The following is a 23,658-nucleotide window of genomic DNA, read 5'->3' on the forward strand; positions in this document are numbered from 1 at the left end:
GGGTAGTGTATACAGTATTTGAAACTTTGAAATCTCTTCTGTGTTGTCCTTACCAAGGATGAAAGGTAGTGCCTAAAAGGGCCAGATTATGATGATGCAGAATTGTGTATGCACTTATTATTATAAGGGGGAGGACCCCCAAACTACACACTACAGGTATACAGGACCCCAGAACTATACCCTACAGGTATACAGGACCTTCACCAACTATATACTACAGGTATACAGGACCTCCACTAACACTGTCAATGTTGTATATAACCAGGCTCAGCATAACACTACCAATGTTGTACATAACCAGGCTGTATATAACAATGCTAATGTTGTATATAACCAGGCTGTATATAACACTTCAAATGTTGTACATAACCAGGCTGTATATAACACTGCCAATGTTGTATATAACCAGGCTCAGTATAACACTGTTAATGTTGTATAACAGGCTATATACTGTATAACACTGCCAATGTTGCATATAACCATGCTGTACTGTATATTAAACTGCCAATGTTGCATATAACCAGGCTGTATATAACACTAACAATGTTGTATATAACCAGGCTCTGTATATAAAACTGTCAATGTTGTATATAACCAGGCTCTATATACAGTCTGATCACATGATTACATCTCAGTTTGGCTATTAGGTATTTAGGATGTTTAAAGTTTTTAGTTTATTTCTAACCTACAATTTACATAAACAGTGCAGAACTGTCAGGGTATATAGCGTACAAAGGGATATATAGGGCTCCTGGCGATTTCCCCAAAAACAAAAAAAAACAAGGGCATAGATTTGCCTCCTGGGCGACCTTGGAACAAATCTAATTAAAACACTGGCACTTTATACCCGGGCAGCGCCGGGTACATTTTCTAGTAAACAGTATAAATGGATGTCTCACACTACAGTAGCCATGGCCCACAACTCAAGTAAAAAAAAAAAAATGTATGCCTAAAAGGCAAAAGTATTACTAATTATGGAGATTCCAGCACATTTCTCCAGTCCATTGTGTTAATTACCACATTATAAGTAAGTGGTTACAACAAAAGAGTACCAGATCGCCTGGAAAGAATGAGTTGTACAATAGACAGTGATAATAAAAGGCCTATATTACATCAATAGCCATACAGTAGTGAATTGTTCATACAATAAACAATATGCCTGGGTCCAGCATATAATAACCAATGATGATATTGTAAGTATCAATACAGCGATAAGTAAAACCACAATGTGAAATATAGACTACAGTAATGTGCATAGAGGAAAACATAAAATTATAAAAACATTACAATATGGCGCTGACCTTCTAAACACGTAGAGATATTTACATTCCTTACAGCTTACGTTATTAAAGACTAGTGCTACGTACATACTGTAACTAACTCATTTTGTACCTCAGCCAATGAAGTACTGACACAAGCCTTAGTAGAACACCCCCCAGGGTATATAGACTGGCTGCCATCTTTGAATAAAGGAGATCCACCTTAACCATCAGTGTGTCAGGGTGATTGATTCTCTGTGTGCACTATAAACTTATAACTTGTAATTTGGAACAAACAGTCAATATGACAGCACTTTTGAGGTGCATCCATAGCAATACCTAGGGGTTACGGTAATGCAGGTATCCTATATTTCCTCATGTATGCACTCAACTGTGGTATCACATAAAGACCAACTATCTTACATAAATGGCATGAAAATGATGAACAAACATATATGACCAGAATTACTGCAAGTGATATTATTTAATAGAGAAGTCCCATGAAAATGTAAAAAAGGCAGCCAGGGAGGTGCAGGAACTTGAGAAACAAAGTATATTTACCTGTTCCCATACCTTCATAATGCCGCTCCCAGGTCTTGCTGACAGCCACTGGCTTTCATTTTCAGCTGGAGTACAGGTTATGTCACATACTCGGCTCTTCTAGCAGCAACATCATGGCCTGGCTGATCAATTGCCCCAGTCACTGATTGGCTGAGCAGGCAATCAATCAGCCAGGTACGCAATGGTGCAGCTGGAGGAGCTGCAGGAGGGTGCTCTGCTCTCCAGAAGTGATTGTTATTTTCCCTTAAAATTGTACCTAAAAATATTGACAGCTTCTTTAAATTTGATTAATATTATTTAGTGAAGTGGTTGCAAACTGCAGATTATTACAGACTTGTATAAGCTTTATAATTCCAGTTACTTGTTTGTACTCCTCTATGTTCTTCTGTTCTAGTTTGCATAACACCAGTAAAAACTATTCTAGAATGTAGTATATTATAACGCATGTGAATGATTTCTAGACAAGCATTTAAATGCTATTAGTACAGATAAACAGGCTAATTTGCCGTCCTGCATCAATGTCCTCAAGGAAACCCTACATGGCATCATTTATAGGCAGACATTATTCACTCCACACTCTGAACTAGGTTATCACTGACTGGATGGAAGGGTTCCCATGCACATCAACTGTACTAAAGGTCATCACTGACATCATTTGCACACGAATGTCCTATTGAGCCATATAAATAACTTAGCTCTCAGCGAACACCAATGATGTTATTCAAAATTCATGTGTAGTGTGCAGCAGGGGGAGAGCTGAAAACATATTGCTAAAAGAAAGTGACAGGGAGTCAGCACTATTAATTCCACTTGTACTTGTTGTTAAAGAAGCATTTTAAAGAGTTGCATGGCAGACATATATTACATTTATTTTTTGTAGGTAATCAAAAAAAGCTGCAGCAAGTAAACTATAAATACAAACTATGCAAACCTTATTGTAAATTTTTTATTTTTTTTTATTAATTAAAAAAAGTTCCCTAACGGGTACATTTAAGCAGTAATCACACCATCAGAATCTGAATTTTTGTTGATTACTAAATGTAAAGCCAGACAATACAAAATATTCAGATCAACTGGTTGATATGGTATCCAGGCTCTGTTAGAAACATAGTCATTGTCCATGAATGTCACACAAGACCAAGCAGATGTGCAACAATGAATACTGGTTATTTCTACTACAGATAGTCCTTTGCCAAGTTTGCACCTGAGATCTTCAGCTATACTCATGACATCAGTATCACGTTAAGCACAAATACCACTGAGCATGGCATGAATTATTTAGAAGCTCAGTTGGTCGTCTCCCCCCTCAACTGCACTACTTCTCTTCAGTGTGAGCTGGACATTTCACACAGTGTAAAATATCATGTCAATGGAACTGGAAATGTTACTTCAGATAAGGCCTTTAAAAATGTGCATATACCCAAAGTAGCATAAATTTCAAGCATGACCTTTTGATGGTTTTACTTTCTTATTTTCTGATGCACGGCATGCATACATCTACTCTCACGGTAATCTTTCAGTTGATGGTGAATTTCAAGCATGGGTGAGTATAACATGCAGTGATTTACAGTAGCTGTGAAGTCTGAGCAAAAATACAGCACAAGTTTTATATTTTTTTATTCAAAATTTTCTATTTAATACTTAAAAACATGCAGAGAAAAAAATATATGGTACCATCGTCTAAGTGATTCTGTTGCATACCATTTTAGTCAGTAGGAATACAGCTTATATACAATACAGTAAATAAAATCCATCTGAAAGTTGTGGCATGAACAGGGGCGTAGCTAGGATTCATGGGGCCCTATAGTAAGAAACTGTACAGGCTACATGCGTGCTGACAGGGAGAGAGCGGTGCCACCCCTCTCCCAGCCTCATGCAGCATGATTTAAAAAAAAAATTCTCCTTAGCAAAGCTACTAGCTTTATCCACTGCTGCAGGAAACCATATCAGCACAATTGTGCTGATTGGTTCCCTTTACATAGAGTTTGCCTGTGGCAGACACTATTAGGAGATCTTACACATAGAAAAAATTTTAAAAACATACTTAATTCACATAAAATTAATAAGCAACAAACCATGTAGGGGAAAACCAGTATGATCAGGGAACAACAGATTACAATTTATAAGGTGCAGATATAAACAGTACTTGTGGGTGACTATTCCAACACAATACCCTTTCAAATTAATAACAAGTGAGACCAGTCCACTTTCAGAGTCACATACTGTATATAGTCCCACAATCAAAATAAAGTTACATATCACGGGCATAAATAATTACCTGACTCTGACCCTGACCCTGAGTAATACAAAACAAGCACTGTGGGTGAGCATTCGGGGTAAGAGACCTCCGGCAGTCTGGGGAAATTATTGGATCCTCCAGCAGTTCCTGTCACTGACACTTACATGCTACAATCGGCAGCGATGAAGAGGTTAATGGCAGGCGGCAGCACATTTTCTGCAGCCTACCATTAACAGTGAAGACCCAGTTGCTATCACCCTCTATGAAGTGAGCTTAGAATCTGAGCTCACTTCATACAGCTCCCGATCACTCTGTTGTACTGGTACATCATGGGACCTTAAGTGACAGGCTCACATGACGGACCGCTATGTCACGGGTCCTTAAGGAGTAATGTAGGGGTCTGGTCTGGGGTCTGGATTTTTATATGTTGATATATGGCTGGGGATAGCTGCAAATAATGTCTTAGCAGCAAACTTTGCAGTTGTAAGAACAAGTTAAAATACTAGTCCAGGCTGGATGGAGAAGAAAAGAAAGAAAAAAAATTGCAATCGGATGTCCCTTGTGCTTAATTGACTTATTCCTTTGACAAGGGGAATACCGGTATAGCAAGCACCCTTGATAATGTTAAAGTGTATTTTTCACTAATACAATCTTTGTGACATGTCAAAAGTTTTCACTAATAGAGTATGAGATCCCTACTAGAGATGAGCGAATACTATTCAATCGAATAGTACACTATTAAAGGTATTCGACCGCGGTCGAATATTCATGCTAAAACGCAGTAAAAATTCGAGTCACCCTCCCACATCCCCTGGCGCTTTTTTCCAGCCAATAAACATGCAGGGGGTAGGGACAGGCACTAGGAGTAGGCAGGACTTTAAAAAAAACTATAACTCTAACTGATTGGCTGGCTAAACCATGTGACCTCCTGAATAAAAGAATAGTGATTTGAGATTCGTATCACTTGCTGGTTGGAACTAGAGAGGGACAGTCTGTAAAGCAGGGAGAGGAAGGTTTTAGGTGAAGTTAGGTAGGAAGGGACCCCCAAAAGCCCTTGTTAGGGCTGAAACTATATAAAAACAGACATTTACAAGCTGTTGTGAGACAGGCAGTGTGTCTACACTGTATAAGCTGTTGTAAGACAGGCAGTGTGTCTCCACTGTATAAGCAGTTGTGAGACAGGCAGTGCATACACACACTGTATAAGTTGTTGTGAGACAGGCAGTGTGTCCACACTGTATAAGCTGTTGTGAGACAGGCAGTGTATACACACACTGTATAAGCAGTTGTGAGACAGACAGTGTGTCTACACTGTATAAGCTGTTGTGAGACAGGCAGTGTATACACACACTGTAGAAGCTGTTGTGAGACAGGCAGTGTGTATACACAGTGTGTATACCCACTGATAGTGTATACGGCTGTATAGTGTAATTGAGGATAATACCCTTTATCTTGCTACCACAAATTTGCACAGTCTGCGTCCAGTAAAGGCGCCGACCAGCCCTTTATTTCTATTGTTGTAAAAACAATTCTATATCCAGTATACGGCTGTATACAGTGTGTGGGATATATAGCTGTTATATCTCCTCTAGAGATTTGCGCAGTGTGCGTCCAGTAAAGGCGCCGACCAGCCCTTTATTTCTATTGTTGTAAAAACAATTCTATATCCGGTATACGGCTGTATACAGTGTGTGGGATAATATAGCTGTTATGTCAAGCCGCTCACCAGCCCTTTATTTCTATTGTTGTAAAAACAATTCTATATCCAGTATACAGCTGTATATGAAATAAGTTGTCCGAGTATTTTTTCCATAATACAAAGCGGTTATATTGTGTTTGGAGTCTATAGGTAATAGTCTGTGATAGTGGGGTAATACTGAAAGTGGATATATATATATATATATATATATATATATATATATATATATATATATATTCATGTGTGCAATTGACATCACAGGCTGGGCAATATTTAACTCTGCAAACAATTGTATTTCACAAGTGTACTGAATAAACAAGAAACAAACATACGCTAATATTACACAACACCTAATACAGTACGTAGGCAAGTACCGCTAGACCAAAAGGTACTTTACGTTCGCTAGACCAAAATCTACTTTACGTTCATGTACCTAGGCATGCTTCCCCTGCTGTCCCATATGCATTCCAGAGGTGTTGGCATCATTTCCTGAGGTTTCATTGGACACTTGGAGACCTCCTAGTGGTCGAATCTTGATTTCCAAGTCCCAAGGATTTTTCTCCCATAGACTATAATAAGATTCGATATTTGTTCGAGTAGTCAAATATCGGGAGCTATTCAAATCAAATCCAATCGAATATTTCACTATTCGCTCATCTCTAATCCCTACTGATCAGTAGAATAGGCAAGGAAAAACATGGTAGTGCACTTCGTTTCCCTCGCTATAATGAAGCCATCTTGACAGTGATGGCTTGACAGTGAGTTGGAGAGTGAAATGCACTACTAAACAGTGACACCCGACCAATCAAAACAATTTGACTTGTCCTTGTATTATAGACACAGAGTAGCAGGGTGGCAGTGGGAATGAGGGTGAACCTTAATATAGGTAAAAAGCCCATAGCTTGTGATCCACTTTGCTTAAGTAGAGCATTTACCAAGGTCCTGACTTCGAATCTTTTCAAGGACATCAAGTATTTTGTAGGTTAGTTGACTTCTAATGAAACTGGCTTGTATGTGTGGGAGATAAATTAGATTGTAAGCCCCACTGGGGACTGATGTGAATAATGACAATTCCTAGACAATGCTGCAGAATATGCTAGTACTATATAGCTAAAGAAAAAACTAAAAGAAGACTACAGTTTTGGTCAAATGAGGACCGATAAGAAGTTTTTTATCAAGCAGTCACTGTAAATTTCAGGCTCTGAGAAATGTTTGTCATTTTTCTAGGGCAAGCAACCATTAGCACATCCACTAAACGTTAATATTCTCTTAAGGGTATGAATGCAGACAGCATCACTGCATTGAAAAGAGCTTGGCTGCTGTACAGCTTTGTTTCTTAAACCGTTGAAAAGAAATTGTCATAAGATTTTCTGTGTAGTTCTTCCAGCATTAAACACTATATATGTCCAACAGTCCATAAATAGTGCAAAAAAAAAGTCATAAACATCTTAGAAAAACTTTTATAAAATCAGGCAAACGTAAGCAGTATAACAGTAGTTATATATATTAAATTAATGTACATTAAATTAATGTCAATTGAACTTGCCGATTCCTTTCCTCCAATGGAATATGTCAGGGAAAGATGGATTTGGCTGTTTGATTTAAACAAACTCTATTCTTTTGTTCTCTGGGGAAGTAAGTATCCTACAGAGGTGTCTGGCAGCAGTTTCTTTCCCCATTGAGAACACATGTACATTAAGCCTAGCATTTATACATGTGGGGACTGGAGGGGGACGGGAGGAAAAGTCTAAAGCTCATGTTCATTTCAAAATGTTTCTTTGCTCAGTCAATAAAGATCTCCCATGTGTTCTCTGAGACAAGCATTCTAGAACATTCACAAGAATCAATTCAACGGACTTTAAATCTAGACACCACAAACATTAAATATCTGTATTAATAAAGTTTGCCTCTGAAAGTTTCTACCAGCTGACCTCAGATCTAACTCACAAAGGCTATGCAATGACATAGCATTGATCAGTGTAAACAATTGTCTAAATAGTGTAAATAATTGTGTAAATATTTTTTTTTATAGACAACGCCTCCAGGAACTACCCTCCTTTAAATCAAATTTAAATCACCCACATCTGGATTGTCCATATTATTAAAATACTGTATATTGTTATTAATATCAAATGGTAAAATTCTTAAACAAAACAAATTCAAGAAGCCAAAATTCCACATTGTTGGTTACATCATCAGAAAAAAATTATTAGGAGTGGGTTCACACATAACATGTTTGCTGCTGATCTCTTCCCCCGCCACCCGGTGCATACGTTACCAGGTCCACACTCAGGCTTGCTTCGGGGTTACCGGCGCTTAGACATCCGGCTCAGCCAATCTGTGCCCTGCCCCAGTAATGCTGGACTGGAAGTGTATGTACCGGGTAGTGAGGGGTTAAGAAGGCTGCCTTTTAAATACTCGCAGCAGGAAGACAATTCCTCGGATCAGGACACAAAAATTAGCCTTCACACAACCCCTATAGACACTGTGTGGAAAAAATAGTAGTGTTTGTTTGTACTATTTCAAGTACAAAAAAATCATATGGATCTGTAGATGAATAAAAAAAAGAGTTATGGTTTCTAGAAGGCAAGGAAAAAAGTGAAAATGCAAAACCAAAAATTAGCTGTACAGGTTGTTTGATGAAATTGTAAAAAGAAAAAAAAAAGTACTCACCTGCCATGATCAATCACTGCTGCTATTCCAAAGGTGTCTACTGCTCAGCACTTCGTGTTTGGTCTCAGGGTATAAACCCACACACCGTATACGCAGCAAATACGCATATTACGCAAATTACGCAAATATTACGCAAATATTTGCTGCGTATCGCAGCAGTAAATACGCTGCATATACGGTGTGTGGGTTTATACCCTCAATCTAAACTCAAGGTGGTAATTGTTTAGCCATTGATTGGCTACTGCAGCCACTGATTGACTACCTACGTTTGTTTGTTTTTTTTGTTTTTTTTTTAGCCCATTCTGGACACTATAAAAATTTTAATACATATTAGAGGGTCAAATTGGTAGGGTTGCCCACTATCCATAAATTCCTGGACAGTCCATAAAAAGGGGACATTTTTCCACTATCAATAAAAATAAAACCTGACCTGTCCCTTTTGGGGAAGAAGTTATTGTAAATGTCATCATCTTACAGTTATTTTCACAGTAAATGCTGCTGCTGTGTTTATACTAACATTTTCATCTGCAGACATACATCACTTACAATCTACCATATATGATTCATTATGGATTCTTTTGCCAAGTCTGAAACCAAACCCAGCTACAGCAGCATTACAGGTGTAGTTTTCTATAGAAACAGGTTCTTTGAAAATTACCTTTAAAGCTTTCTTGGAGAAAAAAAAAACTTTACAAATCTTACCAGGAATACTCTTACTTTTGACTCTGAGCTCCCATTTGACCTTGACTTTAATAGGCAGGGTCACTGGATATAAAAGGTATTAATGAAACAACCAGAACCACAGCCTAGAAATGGACATGGCAAGTAAAGGTTTGTGACATTAGTCTATGAGCCAATCTTTGTGTTAAATCCTAAGGGCTAAAATAGCGCAGCAAAGGATTTGCTTGACAATAACTTCTATAATAACTTCTGAGGAATAAATCTGTCACCAATGTTTTCTATAGCAAAAAAAGATTTAAACTAAGTCTTCAAACTATTATTAAAAAAAAACAATAACATTCGGAGATCAGTGTAGGAAAACGGAGTAGAAAATTATTTTGATCATAGGCAAGTTACTTTTGTTCGTCTGCTTCTGTTATGCGTGCATGTATAAGCATAACAGTAAAAATTAAATGATAATAATATACAGATGTCATCAATACAGTAATTATAGAAAATATAAGGCTCCTTCCACACTATTTCTCAGTAGCATACATCAGAGGATTCCCCAATGTGCGCTGCCAACAGATGATTCTGACAGATGACACATCTGTTATCTGTTATCCTTAGCAGTCTGTTGTGTTAAAAGAAAATAGTCCTAATAGTATACTTTATTTACTGCATGTCAACGTATAGAATACCATAGCAGACTGACTTTTGCCATACCACAAAAAAAATTCCATACTTGACTTTAACAAAGACCAAAAGGACACTCATTTGGCCTCTGTTGGGTTAATGGGTGTCTATGGATTTGTAGGGGCAGCTCAGGGTGCCCTACCAACTAGAACTAGACATATTAGGTGGCAGCAGAGATTTTGGCAGGGGCGTAACTACCACTGTAGCAGCAATCCGTTGGCCGGCTCCTGCAATACACCGGGCCTCCTAAACTGTCATCATTTGCAGCACTAGGTTAGTTGCAAGTGGCCAAGTGGGCCTCCAGGGTTCTGTAAATGTGCTTGTAGTTATACAATTATGACTACACTTGATGGCTTAGTGGTCAGTCAGGGGAGGGGGGGGCAATCAAAAGTTTGCTATGGGGCCCAGCCATTTCTAGTTACACCCCTGGGCATAGGGTGGTGAATGGCATGGGAAGTGGTAGTATGGAGCTTGGGGAGTAGACGGAACTTCTGATTGTTGGGCTATGCATAGAGAGCACAAAAAAGACAAGACTGCATGCTTCAAGAGAGATAGACAGTGTGGTTCCCAACAAGTGATCCATTGTTTCATTCATAATATAATAAATACTCCAGAGTAATACATTGAAAAATATGAATACACACGAATACTACACAGAATTTTATTCAAGGAAGAAATTATAACACATATAATACTACAAACTACCTATTTCCTATGTACATATCTAAAATGAGTGTGCTATGGGGCCTATGGCATCAGGGGTTTGAGGCTGCCTACCAAGCCTTTATGTTCCTGTTCAGGGTCTGAGTGCAGAGCCCTTTTTTCATCCATATATGCACCATTTGGACGTACATGCATCTAAAAGATGTGATTAGGTAAGGAGCCCTTAGTTCTTTTCCTAGGGTCCTATTAGACAGAGCGATTTTTAACGATTAACAATTAACACTAAATATTTACAAACAAGGTTGTTTATCGTTAACCTGAAATTGTTCACCATATCACACAAAATGATGGTCGTTAGCTACAATCTTTACAATGATCGTTACTATGATCGTTTACTCCTTCTGATACCAGCAAAAGAAGGAACGATTTAGAATTACGCTGAACGATTAGTGAATGAATGCAGAATTATAGCGAATGAATGTGGAATTACAGCGAATGATTAGCGAATAATTAATGATGATTTTTGGATCAGTTCTAAATCAACGATCAATGACAGACAACCGATCTTTCGATCATTGCCTGCAATTACACAAGACGATTATCATTTACATTTGAACAATATAACAATTTTCTGCGTGTAATAGGGCCCTGACACTCTTGCAGACTGAACACAGCTTTCTGCAAGAAATAAGGCATGACCTCTGTGTCCTGGCACACACAATGTTGACATTATAGAATTGGTGGTCACAGTGTCAGAGCCAAGGTGGCACACAAAAGAGAAGAGGGGCCCTTTCCTCTGTCTGTTTCAGCAGTGGCTGACACATAACACTGCAAGACACCCACTTTCTTAACCCATTGTGTATTCACGTAAACTACCAAGCAATCAACCCATAAGTTCACAATCTCATTACATGAAACTTCCTTCCTGTTGGTGTCTTGCTCAAATCAAACAGGTTGACGCTAAACACATTTATGTGCTTGTTGGAAGAAGGACACTTTTTTACACCATCCATAGAACCCTTCTCACTAGAGACTGCTGCAGAGCTACTGCCAAACCTGCTGTTTGAGAGATTGCTGAAGACCTGCTGTGGGCTTGTTATCAAGCTTGCTGTGAACTGCTGCAGACTGGCTAATAAGAGACTGATAAAACCTGCTACATCTTTGCTGATGAGAGACTGACGGATGAGAGATTCCTCAAAGTTACTGTAAAGAACTGTTACCAAGCTGCTGTTGAGATTGTGAATATTGAGATGGTTGTTTAGAAAGACTACTGCCAAAGGCTCTGCAAGGGCTAGTGGTTAGAACAGCTCACAAGCAACAATTAAAACCCTAAACCCCAAAGCCCCTCGTTTGTTCCTCATTTCCTGTTCTCGCTGTTGCTGCTATTACACGCATCGGCAGCGAGTGAGTGAGTACGGGGGGGGGGGGGGCGCAGGGATCTGCGGGGAGGCTGTCCGGGTGATTGCTTGATCATCCGGTCAGCCCATTGCAGCTAGCAGTGGTCTGCTGCCGCCACTACTATAACATGTTGAAAGACAAATGACGGCAATCATGAGCCGACATCGTTCATGTCGACTGACCATTGCCTTCTATTACACAAGATGATTATTGACCGTAACGGCCAATATCGGCCGAATACGGCCGATAATCATTTCGTGTAATAGAGCCTTTAGCCCCAGGGGTCAACTGCATGGTGTGTTGCTGACAAAAAACAACTGCCTGTCATAATGATCAGAACTGCAAATCTCACTAAAAGCCCTACTATTCAGAGCGATAATCTTCTGAATCAGGCCGTTTCGACAGATTATGGCTCCAAAGACAACAATCAGCGGAAAAAACAATCTTCGGCTGATAGTTGTTGTTTAAACCTACCGAAAAATCATTGTGACTGGTGGCTGATCACAGTGTAAAAATTATAAAGTTTATAATTACCTATTCTTCTCTGTTGTCCTGCAAGGTTTGCATGTGTTCCCTGCTTGCAGCTGACACTTCTGGCCCAACCAGCTAATCACTGTCCCATCTTGGCCAATGATTAGCTAAACAGCCTGTGACCGAAGAGACAGGGCCAGAAGTGTCTGTGGTGAGCAGGGTACAAAGGCAAAGGCTGCCAGACAACAGGGGAGAATAGGTAAGTATAATATTTATTATTTTTCATGTAAAAAGCAAGGGCTGCATGGATACCATTAACAATGTCTGTGAAGTTCTTGCTGCACGATAGTCGAGCCTTGTATGGGCTCGATAAGCAAGCGCAGATCAGTGCTCGCTTGGAAACCATTTACACAGAAAGATTATCTGACAGATTTGAGGACAAAGATTTGAAGCCAAAGCCAGAAACAGACTATAAACAGAGATCAGGTCATAAAGAAAAGCCTGAGATTTTTCCTCTTTTCAAATGCATTCCTGGCTTTGGCTTCAAATCTTTGGCAGATAATGTGTCAGATAATCTTTCTGTGTAAATGGGCCCTTACTCTGAGGGGTCAGGATGTCTAGTATGGCCCTAAGCATTCTATTCTGGGCACCTGGAGCCACACCATCTCATAGCCATTGTATTCTCTACTGGTAAACACCAGCCTCTCAGAATCCTGTGGAGGCACTATACTATATAGACATAAATCAGCTTTGTCACAGGGTATAAAGTGTTTTAGAATGTACCTCAGGTTACTTCAATTGTGCACTTTAAGTGATAAAATAAAACTTCAAAAGCAAAAAATACATTTCTATGAATCAGCATGACGTCTATTATACCATGAAATGATTAATACAGAAAATTCAATACAAATGGCTTAAATAAATCTTGACGCACATATTATATTGAAATACAGACAATAAATAATACCTAGTCAAAGGTCAGTTAGTCAACTACATATAAAAGATCAAGAACAATGAAACAAAATTTCCAGAGATGTATCAATGAAAAAATAATGGTCTTTAGAAAAAAAGAAACAGCTGGCTACAATGTCAGTATAAGTATTATTCACTGTAACTGAATGAGAGTTTTTCAAGTGTTTTTTTTTTTCTTTTCTTCACCTTTGATGGTCCTTTACTTATATATTAAGGAACTACTTACATTATGTGGACGTCCAGGTCACCTGACAAAGCCGAGAGAGAATGCAGTAGGAGTGTAGACTCCGACTGGCTCATTCTTCTAAATGGTCCCAGTCTGAACACTCAGACCCCAACCGATCAAAACTTTTGACATGTCTCTGTTTTTTGTAATGACAGGTACACTTTAAAGTAATGCTGTATCTCTTAACATAATTCAATGTTTGTAGCCATAATGTGGACTGGACTAGAAAAGTAGTTGAACAGAGCTAAACATGCACGTAACAAATAATGATCTCAAACACATGGACTCTCGGGACAGGGATATAATATTACCGATATATTATATAATATTACCGCTTTATAAAGCTTTGGTGCGGCCTCATCTGGAGTATGCCGTCCAGTTTTGGAACCCGATTCATAAAAAGGATGTTTTAGAGCTAGAGAGGGTCAAAGACGGGCAACTAAACTAATAAGGGGAATGGAGCATCTTAGTTATGAGGAGAGATTAAAAGAATTACAATTGTTTAGTCTGGAGAAGAGACGTTTAAGGGGAGATATGATTAATTTATTTAAATATATAAATGGCCCCTACAAGAAATATGGGGAAAAGATGTTCCAGGTAAAACCCCCTCAAAGGACAAGAGGGCACTGCCTCCGCCTGGAGAAAAAAAGGTTCAATCTCCGGAGGCGACAAGCCTTCTTTACCATGAGAACTGTGAATCTGTGGAACAGTCTACCACAGGATCTGGTCACAGCAAAAACAGTAGAGCGCTTCAAAACCGGCCTAGACAAATTCTTAGACCAAAATAATATAGATGCATATGTATAGAACCTATCACCCATCCCCCTTCCCTGTATCCATCCCCTCCTTGGTTGAACTTGATGGACATGTGTCTTTTTTCAACCGTGTTAACTATGTAACTAACTATGTAACATTATGAAGGGAATGAATTCCTCCTATTAACTCTTCACAAGGCATACCTGTTAACTGAAAACCATTCCAAGTAACTACCTCATGAAGATGATTAAGAGAAGGCCAAGTGTGTGCAAAGCTGTCCTCATATCAAAAGGAAGCTTTGTTTATAAATATAACATATTCTGCTTTGTTTAACACTTTTTTGTTTACTACTAATTTCCAAAGTTTCCTTCATAATTTTCATGCTTTCAATATGAATCTATAACGTAGGAAAAAAAAAAAAAAACCAATAGGATCTTGGAATGAAAACCTGTGTCCAGACTTTTGACCAGTACTATATTTTTCCTGATACTCTAAAAGACTGATTAAATAATATTCCCTAAAAAAGATTACCAGAATAGAACAATTTAGTGCTTACCTTTGATTACCTGCACCATTTGATGTGGAGGACTTATCCTTTAGCTATACACAACTACCACATTTACTTTCCACTTTCCATCAATGTCATTACAATAGGCAATAGAATGTGCTCTACTTCCAATAGTAAGGGCCCTACTCCACCGGACGATTATCGTTTGCATAATCGTTAATGATCTCAAACGACCGCTATTGCGAAAGACCTGAAAACGTTTACTCATTTCCATGGAACGATAATCGTTACTTATGATTGTAATTGCGATAGTTTTTTCTTCGCTATTTCTTCGCTATTGCATTCGTATCTATTGCGAGCGACGGATCGATGTCTTATTCAATGCGAACGATTTGCGAATGTTTTGCGAACGTTTTGCGAACGAGCAACGATAAAAATAGGTCCAGGTCTTATAAAGCGATCAACTATTTCTCGTTCGGTCGTTAATCTTTAACTGCATTTCAACCGAACGATTATCGTTTAGATTCAAACGATTTAACGATAATCTGAACGATAATCATCCAATGGAATAGGGCCCTAAGACACAGATAGCATTCCATATAAAGTCTAAACCAGTGGCCCACACCATCAATTCATTTCACTTTATTCTATTGCATGGAAAGCTTACAGCCCGTTATACCGGTATGTGTGGCAGGTAAGAATACTGAAACTTATATATAACATTGTGGCCTTATGCATTTGTAAGCACCAAGAGATTCATACTCAAACCCAGTAACATAGAAGACAGTAGGAGAGTTTCTCCACTTGCTCCCAGTACGATTCCACTGGTTTGGTGGCTCAGTTCTGTATTGAGTTGCAATTTAATTCAGTTGTGGGTTTTTTGTTAGCTCAGTATCAGCCATTCATTCTGGTGCTACGTACTGGTCTGCCCCTTGGAGTCTAAGCAAGCTGCAATGTTAAATGTTGCCTAAGCCTCAAAGCTTTGTTTACTCTGTTGGACTTTACAGTTCTTGATATCTTTTATACTTTTTGTCTTTGTATTCTCTGTATTCTTTGTATTCTCTTATATTTCCATAATGAAAATTTTTGGAATTTTAAAAGGAAAACATACAGCCTCAAAGAAGAGCAGAAAAGCATGGCCTGTGGCTATTTCAAGCATTGACATGCTTTCTTTAGGCCTTCAGAAAGTGTACCCACAGCCAAAACAGCTGAGGAAAAAAATCATGGTTAGGGTCATTGGTTTGGACTTTATATGCAATATCCGGTGTGCAACAGCCTTACTACAGAACAACTTAGTTTAGTAGGGTGGGAATATTGAAGAGGGGCTGTCCAGAAGTAAAACCATCAGAAACCACTATGGTACGCTGACACTGTAGCTTATTTACTTAAACCGGGATGTGCTGCAATACAATACATAAACTATAACTACAAGGAAGAAAACAACTATAACCTATGTTTTCCATGACCCCTTTACTGATTTGTCTCACTGTTCTCGAGCTTTAGTTATGGTATAGAGTTGGTGTTACTCAAGCACATGGTCACATTATGGCTCTGTTTAAAGACAACTCCATCAGATATTGTATTATGAAGGTATACTTTCTTAGAAGCATGTGAAGCAGCGCACTGAAGCTATACAACTCCATCATGTGCACTCAAGTGCTAAAACCTCAGGATGTGCATCAGCCCTAAATCTTTATGCAAAGTAAAGTGATTAAAATATCATGAGCATGTGTAGTACTTATCAGTGATATCCAGAAGAACATTGTAAGCTCCTCCACACATTGTTTAATGGTGGTATTGCCACTCCTAGGGTTCAGCATATTTGGAATAGTCTCACAGATGCTTTGTAATCAATAGGACAATAGAATTTTTATACCTATTACATTACAAGGGAAATTAACCTGCAGTTAAACAGTATGGCGCATCACTTGTGTGTTCAGCAGAATTACTGCTGGGACATGATATTACATCTGCTCTTTGGTTGTATACATAACATAAATATAACATCTGCTCTTGGTTGGATAAATAACATTTTTCACAACTATTTCTATATAATATATATATATATATATATATATATATATATATATATATATATGATCATTTCATTAGGAAGCAATTATTTGGTTGTAAACAGTAATATATGTGAACCCTAAAAAACGTCAGCAGTGCATATAAGAAAGGTACCAGTGATCACTGAGGCTGACACTACACACAGTGGGAAGGTTCCGCTTTGGAGGCACTTGTTACGTTCACCACATCATAAGAAAGTTGCCATGAGGTTTTCCTCTAATTGCTCCCTATGGCAATATCAGCATGTATTTTCTGTCTATATAAAACCTTACGATATTGTCATTAATAGGTGGTTAAATATGTTCTTAACTGGGATTACCAAGTATCAGCTCATAACTCCATATTCCATCTGTATGTACATACAAATCCAGTACTGTAGTTAAAGTCTTCCTCTACCACCATTGATCCTGTAGAAGACAACAAAGTCTGCTTTGAAATGTGATTTGCTTTGATAACTAAGTTGAGTCATAACTTATAAGAACTTATAGTTCCTGTATGTCAGTGTTTTGGAAACACACAGCTTTCTATCTTAGGCTAGGGTAACTGTGGGTGTAAAAAAAAAAAAAAAAGAAGAAGACTTTAGCGTTGCATTGCAATATTCCATAGAGTGATGCAAAAAGGGAGAAGATCGCAGCGGCACTTCACCATAAATTCACCTTTATTAAATCCCCCACATGCTCAGCAGGACATTTAGAGGACGCTCCCTCCCCACCGACGTTTCACGCCTATCTGGCGCTTTCTCACGGCATCCCGGGATGCCTTAAGTGAGGCTTGTGCTACTGTGACTTGCTTACAATAAGTCTTGATATGATTGTTTTTATGTAGCCAAATTTAAAAAAAAAATCCAGATGACAGAAATGTTAACCATTTTTGGGGTAGCATAAATTTTCTGGGACTTGTCTGGCCCTTACTTTAATTAATGAGTTGTAGTATTGACCTCCATATACTATGGATATATTCTCACATAGTAATGAGGCAGAATTTTAATACAGTTTTATAAAGGGGAACTCCAGGTAGAGGTTAAAAAAAATGAAACTTCTGCAGGAGCATAAAGCATTACTTACCTATCTATTCCAGTTTTGAAACTACCAAAAATTCATTTGTTTTGGGGGGGGGGGGTTTGTCCTGTTTTGTGTATCTGCACTTCCTGGTTTATCAGTTGTACACAGTACTACAGGTTCCGGAATGCAATGCTCTTCCTCAGCTGTTCATCACAGTCCTCCACCCTGCCTATTCCCTGCCCAAATCTGTTGCAGAACATCTAGGCTGTGTTCACACATTGCAGTTTCATTGTGTTACTGAATTATTTGCAGTACTTTTTCTTTTCATTGTTGTCCCACCCACACAGCACGCTGTATTGTCTACCTGTAACACAACACAGCATGCTGTATTCTCTACCTGTAACACCACACAGCACGCTCTATTCTCTACCTGTAACACCACACAGCACGCTGTATTCTCTACCTGTAACACCACACAGCACTCTGTATTCTCTACCTGTAACACCACACGGCACACTGTATTCTCTCCCTGTAACACCACACAGCACGCTGTATTCTCTACCTGTAACACCACACAGCACACTGTATTCTCTACCTGTAACACCACACAGCACACTGTTACTAACTGTAACACCACACAGCACACTGTATTCTCTACCTGTTACACCACACAGCGCACTGTATTCTCTACCTGTTACACCACACAGCGCACTGTATTCTCTACCTGTAACATCACACAGCACGCTGTATTCTCTACCTGTAACACCACACAGCACACTGTTACTACCTGTAACACCACACAGCACACTGTATTCTCTACCTGTTACACCACACAGCGTACTGTATTCTCTACCTGTAACACCACACAGCACGCTGTATTCTCTACCTGTAACACCACACAGCACACTGTATTCTCTACCTGTAACACCACACAGCACGCTGTATTCTCTACTTGTAACACCACACAGCACACTGTATTCTCTATCTGTAACACCACAAAGCATGATGTATTCTCTACCTGTAACACCTGACAGCACGCTGTATTCTCTACCTGTAACACCACACAGCACTCTGTATTCTCTACCTGTAACACCACACAGCACACTGTATTCTCTACCTATAACACCACACAGCACCCTGTATTCTTTACCTGTAACACCACACAGCACGCTGTATTCTCTACTTGTAACACCACACAGCACACTGTATTCTCTATCTGTAACACCACACAGCACACTGTAATCTCTACCTGTAACACCACACAGCACTGTATTCTCTATCTGTAACACCACACAACACGCTGTATTCTCTACCTGTAACACCACACAGCACGCTGTATTCTCTACCTATAACACCACACAGCACCCTGTATTCTCTACCTGTAACACCACACAGCACGCTGTATTCTCTACTTGTAACACCACACAGCACACTGTAATCTCTACCTGTAACACCACACAGCACTGTATTCTCTACCTGTAACACCACACAGTGCTGTATTCTCTACCTGTAACACCACACAGCAAGCTGTATTCTCTACCTGTAACACCACACAGCATGCTGTATTCTCTACCTGTAACACCACACAGCACGCTGTATTCTCTACCTGTAACACCACACAGTGCTGTATTCTCTACCTGTAACACCACACAGCACGCTGTATTCTCTACCTGTAACACCACACAGCACGCTGTATTCTCTACCTGTAACGCTGATATTGGAATAAAGTACTTTTTGAATTGGTTTTCTTTTCATTTCCATGCACATATTATGATCAAGCATCTGTTATCTTTGAAGTTCAGCCCCACAATAAGGCTCTGATCCTCTCTGCCGTTTAGCATCATTTACTTGTGTTACTGCACATTTTTGCGAATACGCAGCAGTACTGCAATGACACTCCAACATGTGTGAACACAGCCCTAATTTCCCTGCACACTTTTGCACAATTAGAGAAACACCTGCTTCTGGGAGGTTAGAGATCAGCTACCAGTGTGGCAGAACCGTACACATACGGTAATACATTATATAGACACATCTATTTTACTTTTAATGTACTTTTAATAGAAAACAAGTTTTTCATATCCGGAGTTCCCGTTTAACTTGTACCTGAACTTCTACCTGCACACTAAGCATTATTATTACTGATCCTATTATTTGTATTCATATTTGACATTGAACCATTAGTATTTTCTGGAAAGTATTTGTTCAGATTTCCCATTTGACTTTCCTATTATGTTAAATTGATCTCTATTAGTAAATGACTCTAAAACCAGTGTCATATTAGTATCTTTCCACGCCTCAAACTTAGATAGCAAAGTAAATATGGCTCCATGTTCCTTTTCTGGTGGAATACTACTGGAAATGATATATATTTCACATGTTGACTTAGATTTTCTATTTGATTGGAGGGAAGGAAGTTTGTTTGACAGGTCCAATATATTGCATGTAAATTGAAAAAAAACAACTGAATTCAGACATATGGAGTGTAATTTTCTAGTTGCAGAAATGTCTGCAACAAATCTTGCACATAGGAATATACCCTAAGTGGACAGTATGACTAAGGCTTTAACATGAATTTTATTCAATGACCATTTACCCCTAAACTCAAAAATTGCCAACCGTATTATGTTAAGTTATATGGAATATTTTACAATGTATTCATTCATTGCTGAGTAATTTGACAAGTAACACATGCTGGCATCCAAGTACAAACTACTAACAAGAGCCATAAAGGTTACACGTAGCATAGATTGTTGTAGACATCTCTGTGAAAATCAGTTTAATACAACTAAATACTGCTTTCTTTGCATCATAAGCTTACTGTTCTATGTTCCCTATTTAAATGTATGGGAAAGTGACAAAAATGTCTGCCTCAAGTCTGCCATGTGTGAATAAAAGTTTATGTCACCCAGATTTCCAAAGAACTCGAATGGTAAATCAACTCCATTGTTACGCAGCTGCATTCAGTGCCATTGCAGATTTATTCTACATTCAAGTTTTTTGATAATTCTTGTAACAATCCAAAGGAAAAAAAACTAGATGCTAAGCATAGAAACATAATATTTAATAATTTAAGGGGGAATGCTGCTTAATGTTCAGTCACTAAGATGCAAGTTCATTTAATCAGGTATGTATCTCCAGGACTGCGGACCTTTGATCCCTTTACGAATAACCTCCAGACCCTTTTGTGATCTTTGCTCTTACGGCATATACAGAGTATATAGAGTCCAGCATCTACGCTGCAATGTTGTCAAGAAAAGTTGTGTTGTTCATTGCTCCTGACCCAAGCTGGTTTGCACAACTAGAACAGGATATCCTACAGTAAGTCACTCCTACTTTTGCAATTTGGCGGCATGAATCCTTTTTTTTTTTAAAGATAAGTCTCATAGACAGACTTACCTAAACTAAAGTACAAGATAGCAATAAGAATGTTGCATATGGCTTGATGCTACTAACAAATTTCTAGGTGTACAAATAATCTATAATTCCTGTATGCTAGGGTGTGTTATGGGAAGGACTAAATATCAAACTGGGATGGGCGAAGTCCAGAATGACTTAAATATTGGTGGGACTTTTGTGTAACTCCCACCTCTCAATGAGTTTCTCATCTTAAAGAAGCCCATGAAATGTTTAACTACTGTTTAAAGTTCTCAGAAAAAGCCACGTCAACATACACGCTTCTTATTTTCGTACATAGTGTTAGCTAATAACTAATATTATTAGTGACATTGTCCTCAACCGACCCCCAGACCCAGAGAATAGCATGGATCACACCACAGCAGATTGAGCAGAATACATTCAGTATCACGTACCACATCCATGATCTGCATCAGATTCATTCCAAAATAGACAGTGAGTGGATGAGAGTCATTAGCCACCGGCCTCTCTAAAGGATTATAGTTCTTCAGTAATTCCTTGTAGAGCTTTCTTTGGTATTCTCCTTGCAGGGACACTTTAAACCAAGAAGAGCATGATCAGCACTCACACAGTATAGGGAGTCAATATACAGTATAACATTCATTGTACAGTGATACATTATAGTATTATAGATAGATGGATCATGGATAGATAGATAGATAGATAGATAGATATGTTATATGTCTGGTGTACATTGATCAGATTAATGTGTACAGGATTGGGACACATTCATAGATGGGGTGATGTGAAATAGGGTAAAATGCAGGGTAATAGTGAAATTAATTTACCATGTATCAAGCAGACTGAAATAATCATCCACAACCGGATCTCCCCAGCTCCCATTGTATGAGATCAAGGAAAGGAGGTCTTCAGATTCTCAGCTGAGGGGGAAAAGTTTATGATTTGATGACAATAAGCGGAGTCCTGGATGCTGGCGAATGCAGAAGCTCAGCTCTCTGGCTGCATCCAGGCTCAGACTGTGGAGGTGGTGACTACTAAAGTATCACAGCCCCAGTGTATAGGAGCTGGCTGATGATGGGAATCCAGGGATTGTCTTCATATTTAAGTATGCATTGCATCTATTATACTGGGGGGATCCAAGTAGTTCCCAGCTGCTGCTGATAACTCCCCCTGGGCTCAGTGCTGGCACTTGTCAGAAAGCAATAGCTCCATTCAGATGGGCTCCACGTGAAGCTTGTGACTTGTGATCCTGTCTCAGTCTGAGCTCTGTTCATTGCATTGTATTTTATAGCTGGCGAGGAGGAGGCAGAGCAGCAGCCCAGATCTGGTGTGAGTAATAACCCCTTCACTGCTGAGCATGCCATACAGACACATCCAGTTAAGTCGCAGCGTGCATTAATATCTGCACTTTCTGCTATGGTATTTTTAGAATGGTGTCGTAGGTAGTAAAATATATTGGAGAATCCATGCGTGATGACTGGAATTTCAGTGCAATGGTTAGGATAGCAGTGTTTACGTATGCTCAAGCTGAGAAGCAGGAAAGAGAATGACACTAAGGTTTCTACAAGTAATACAGTTCAAGTAAACCCCCACATCTAGAGCCCCTGTGGTTATTGTAGTGAAGCACTGCATGACTGGTTATCCCATTATGTAATTTCTCCGCTTTCTTTACAATTAATAACCCCTAAGGATGCGGAAGATTTTATGGAATTTGACCGTTTTGTATTTCTTTATATTTTGTTTGGTGGTTTGTTTTCACATGAAAACACACATATGTCTATCCGCAAGTGTGCCCTGCTATTCGACCCAACAACCACTGGTGCCATGTGTAAATAATGCAGTTATAATGACATCTTGTCCATTGTGGTATATAGGGCAGTGACCTCCTGCTGTAAGGGCATGCTGGGAGCAACAATTTTGCAGAAGCTGCCTGAGGAGCCACAGGTTGGAAGTTGGTTCTAGCATTCATACAGTGTTTGAGACATTGGAAGATAAGCATGACAGACTTATGTGATGTCACTATGGATGAAATGTCACAACCTAATTGTTTACATACAGCTGCCAGGTTTGCATAGTTGAGCACAACATAGCTAGTTGAGCACAACATAGTTGAGAAAAACATAGCTGCATTTTATTCCCAAAAATCTGTCCTTGGGTTGTGTATGTACTTACCACTGATACGCATGTTTATAGTGGCTCGGTGGAATTTGCATATAGAACATGCTTACTAGCCCGTGCTATATGCGGTTAATGTAGGCTGCATGTTACAGTAGACACCTGCCTCCGACTACTCAGAGTGGACTTTAAGTTATATTGTCACACATACACACCCGCCCCATCCTTTTCTATGTGTGGTTCTCTGCACCACCCATAGGCTTACATGCTGCACATTCGATATATACTTGTACATAACTTGTCTGTGTCA

General features: G+C 39.1%; 1 protein-coding gene across 1 annotated transcript in view; it reads right to left on the reverse strand.

Annotated features, from left to right (window-relative positions):
* LOC138779064 (neuronal acetylcholine receptor subunit alpha-7) overlaps positions 1-22,454 on the reverse strand; it is a 175,003-nt gene extending 152,549 nt beyond the window's left edge. The window contains exons 1-2 of the mRNA XM_069956557.1: positions 22,061-22,454; positions 21,668-21,807 (exon numbers count right to left, since the gene is read on the reverse strand). Of these exons, the coding sequence (XP_069812658.1) occupies positions 21,668-21,807; positions 22,061-22,115 (195 nt within the window). The 5' untranslated portion in view covers positions 22,116-22,454. The remainder of the gene's footprint in view (positions 1-21,667; positions 21,808-22,060) is intronic.
* Positions 22,455-23,658: the final 1,204 nt, after the last annotated feature.

This window comes from Dendropsophus ebraccatus, chromosome 1 (genome assembly GCF_027789765.1).
Source record: "Dendropsophus ebraccatus isolate aDenEbr1 chromosome 1, aDenEbr1.pat, whole genome shotgun sequence".
Taxonomy (NCBI): domain Eukaryota; kingdom Metazoa; phylum Chordata; class Amphibia; order Anura; family Hylidae; genus Dendropsophus; species Dendropsophus ebraccatus.